This window comes from Haliotis rubra, unplaced genomic scaffold (assembly GCF_003918875.1).
Source record: "Haliotis rubra isolate DU_JTF1 unplaced genomic scaffold, ASM391887v1 Scf1546, whole genome shotgun sequence".
Taxonomy (NCBI): Eukaryota; Metazoa; Mollusca; class Gastropoda; order Lepetellida; family Haliotidae; genus Haliotis; species Haliotis rubra.
This window is the reverse complement of record NW_025765499.1, coordinates 2,755-5,666: the sequence shown is the minus strand read 5'-3', so window position 1 is coordinate 5,666 and position 2,912 is coordinate 2,755. Positions and strand designations below refer to the sequence as shown.

Here is a 2,912-nt window from a genome sequence, read left to right as displayed (position 1 = left end):
GGTGTCAAACAGGAAGACAACCAACAAACTAACCAACTGCCATCTTTGATAAACATGTATTTATTAGATAGACACTTTTGAGCCATTGTGGAACGATTCTTATACCTTTAAAACTTAACAGATAAATGTTTCGTGCACATACTGTTGTCGAAGTAAAGAGAATATATATTCTCTACCGGTGACACATTATCTCAATCAATATACAATAGCAGAAACAAACAATAATGTTCATTTACAAAAGTTAAAATATGACAGTTCTCATTTCAAAATGTTTTAGCAAAGACATTGAATATACAATACATTTCCGTGCTGGAAACAACTCTTGCGCAGGAAATGCTGAGGCAAACACCACCTATGACGTGTGAGCAAATAATCTATTGACCATGTCAACTACAACAGCAATATTAATAGCGTGAAATTGTTCCCATGGCATAACCATTTTGATTATTATTGCATAACTGAGTGATTCAATGTAAAGTGATAGCCCCCTGCTTGCAGAAGGTGGAGGCAGGCAGTTTCACAGGAAGAGCACAAGTATAGATCTGTTTGTGAAGCACTTACCTATTATTCCTTGTTTAATGCATCGGTGTGATTTGATATTCCAGCATAGGGGTAGTGTATGGTCCAAATAGATGTCGTTCGGTAACCTAAGCAACGGATGAACTGAAACAACACATGCACATCAAAGCAAACCATTCTGCGCATCACCACTGTACAGTGACATCATGCATTTCATGTCGGCGTTAGCACTACTTTCACTCGTTGTCTTATCAAGCGCCAATCCGAACAATAGAACCCAGCCAACATTAAGAAGACTCCTATCATATATCCAAGGGGAAAACTCATCTGCTGGTATTGCTCTGGCCCTCACTGATGGCAAACAGGTGAACATTAGTATACTGCCAATGTCCATCTCCAGTCTCAATGCAGCAGAACAGACTTTCACTTTTAGTGCTGGTGTCAACATGATATGGCTCGACCAAACCCTGGCTTGGAACAAAACTGAATATGATGATATTGAAAACGTGACCATATCTGCAGATTACGTGCGGGTTCCTTCTGTTGTCATCCCTAATGGTATCGACGAGGTAAGACTGGATTCAGTAAAATCTTCACTGATTCAAAACAACGGAGAAGCATCAGTTATTATTACTGACACTTTCAAGACCAGTTGTCAGATAGACATCACCATGAACCCCTTTGATGAGCAACAATGCAGCATGATGTTAATGCCGTCGGGTAACTTTTATCTTGGAGTTGATATGGCTGGCTCGATTATGGGGGGAGTACCGACATTCTTCATAGGGAACAATGAATGGAAGTTGGTTGACCTATATGCCTACGTTGAAGATGTACCGATGGGACGGATCCCAAATTTGGTGAAATTTGATTTTTGTTTGAAACGCAAGAGCATGTTCTATATAGTGAGTATCATCTTTCCCATGACTCTTCTCTCTCTGCTCAACGCCTGTGTGTTCCTCCTACCAGCTGACTCCGGAGAGAAGATGTTCTACCTCATCTCCATATTTGTGTCATATGCAGTGTTCATGAACTTCGTCAATGACTCAATCCCAAAGTCCGGAGACGTGTGTCGGCTCTCAGTGTACCTGACCCTTGTCATCTGCCAGAGTTGCCTGGCTATCATTACCACTATGGCCAGCCTCAATGTTCGCAGTAACAGCCTTCTGTTTAAGTCCGAGACAGGTGTACAGCCAATGAATGATGAAGTAACCACGAACAGCACTGAACGCCCACATTCGAAGTCCGCCTCAAAATGACTGCCGAACAAAACGCGTCTTGTTCATGGTGTTCTTGGTGCTGGCTCTGATGTCCCTGCTGGTGTTTTGTGTATAGGAAGGACTGAGTCTGGAGGTAGACATTCAATGTCCTCCTGACTGTCTGAGGGAATGCCTCAAGTGTAATTTCCACTTCAAAAATTTGCTTTTTTGATGTAGTCAATGTATATGGTTGGTATATAGACTCATGTGGCATTGACTGTTGTTGTAACAAGGTAACTATTTACCTAAGTATGTGCTTAAAGTCAATATAATAATATGTTTTAATGTTTTTGTAACAAATGTATTAGTGAGTGAGTTAATATTTATCGTTACATTGGTAATATTTCAGCCATGTCGTGATGAGAACAATTAGTTATTATATCATAGATCAATAAAATTAGAATTAAAAGCCTGTTGACGAAGAACAGTAAAACTACTAGTGTATCACAGATATTAAAGTAAAACTAACATGTTATCATAAAACGATATTATTAAAGTGAACAGTACACTATACAAACATATAGACTATAGATTGCCAACAACCAAAGGTAGATCACCATTCAAGAGACCATGGGGACTTACAGCACATTTGCTTCCTGCATGGAAACAAACTTATGACGGACTTTATGGCTTTCCTCAGTCAGCTAAGTAATATAGAATCTGGAGCAGATCATCTGTTTGCGATATATCTACAAACATACAAGTGACGGGAGATACATTGAATCTGAGAGTCGTGGGAAGTTGGAAGAAAGTGTGCCCTCCACACCATCACCACAATGAATCAGTGAACAAACTAAACTCTTTCATTACCCTTCTTATTCCACTGATCTGGTTCCGTCAGATTTCATTCCGTTTGAAACTAAGGAAGCTCAAGCTCGGATCCAGATGAAAGCATCTGTGGGGTATTTTGTTCTCAGTCTGCAGATGGACCCAGATAGAAATCCTTCAGTAGTATGCAGAATTGTTGCTGTACCTCGGATCACAAACTAGCTTAATCTTAGATCACGACCAGCAACAGCACAAGGACCAGATAAGGAGCATAACTCTCCACAGTGAATTGCGATGTTTAAAAGAAGAACATAGTATGCTACTTATCGACATTCTTCCCATATTTCGGGGCGGTGGGGTAGCCTA

At 40.3% G+C, this 2,912-nt stretch overlaps 1 protein-coding gene across 1 annotated transcript; it reads left to right on the top strand.

The window, feature by feature from the left end:
• Positions 1-905: 905 nt before the first annotated feature.
• LOC124270768 (neuronal acetylcholine receptor subunit beta-4-like) lies at positions 906-1,778 on the top strand. Its single transcript, XM_046705805.1, has one exon. It carries the CDS (start codon positions 906-908, stop codon positions 1,776-1,778), a length of 873 nt encoding a protein of 290 aa, XP_046561761.1.
• Positions 1,779-2,912: the final 1,134 nt, after the last annotated feature.

What these genes read in the sequence shown, in the direction of transcription:
- LOC124270768 (XM_046705805.1), top strand. Translation starts at nt 906, where the DNA reads ATGTCCATCTCCAGTCTCAATGCAGCAGAACAGACTTTCACTTTTAGT.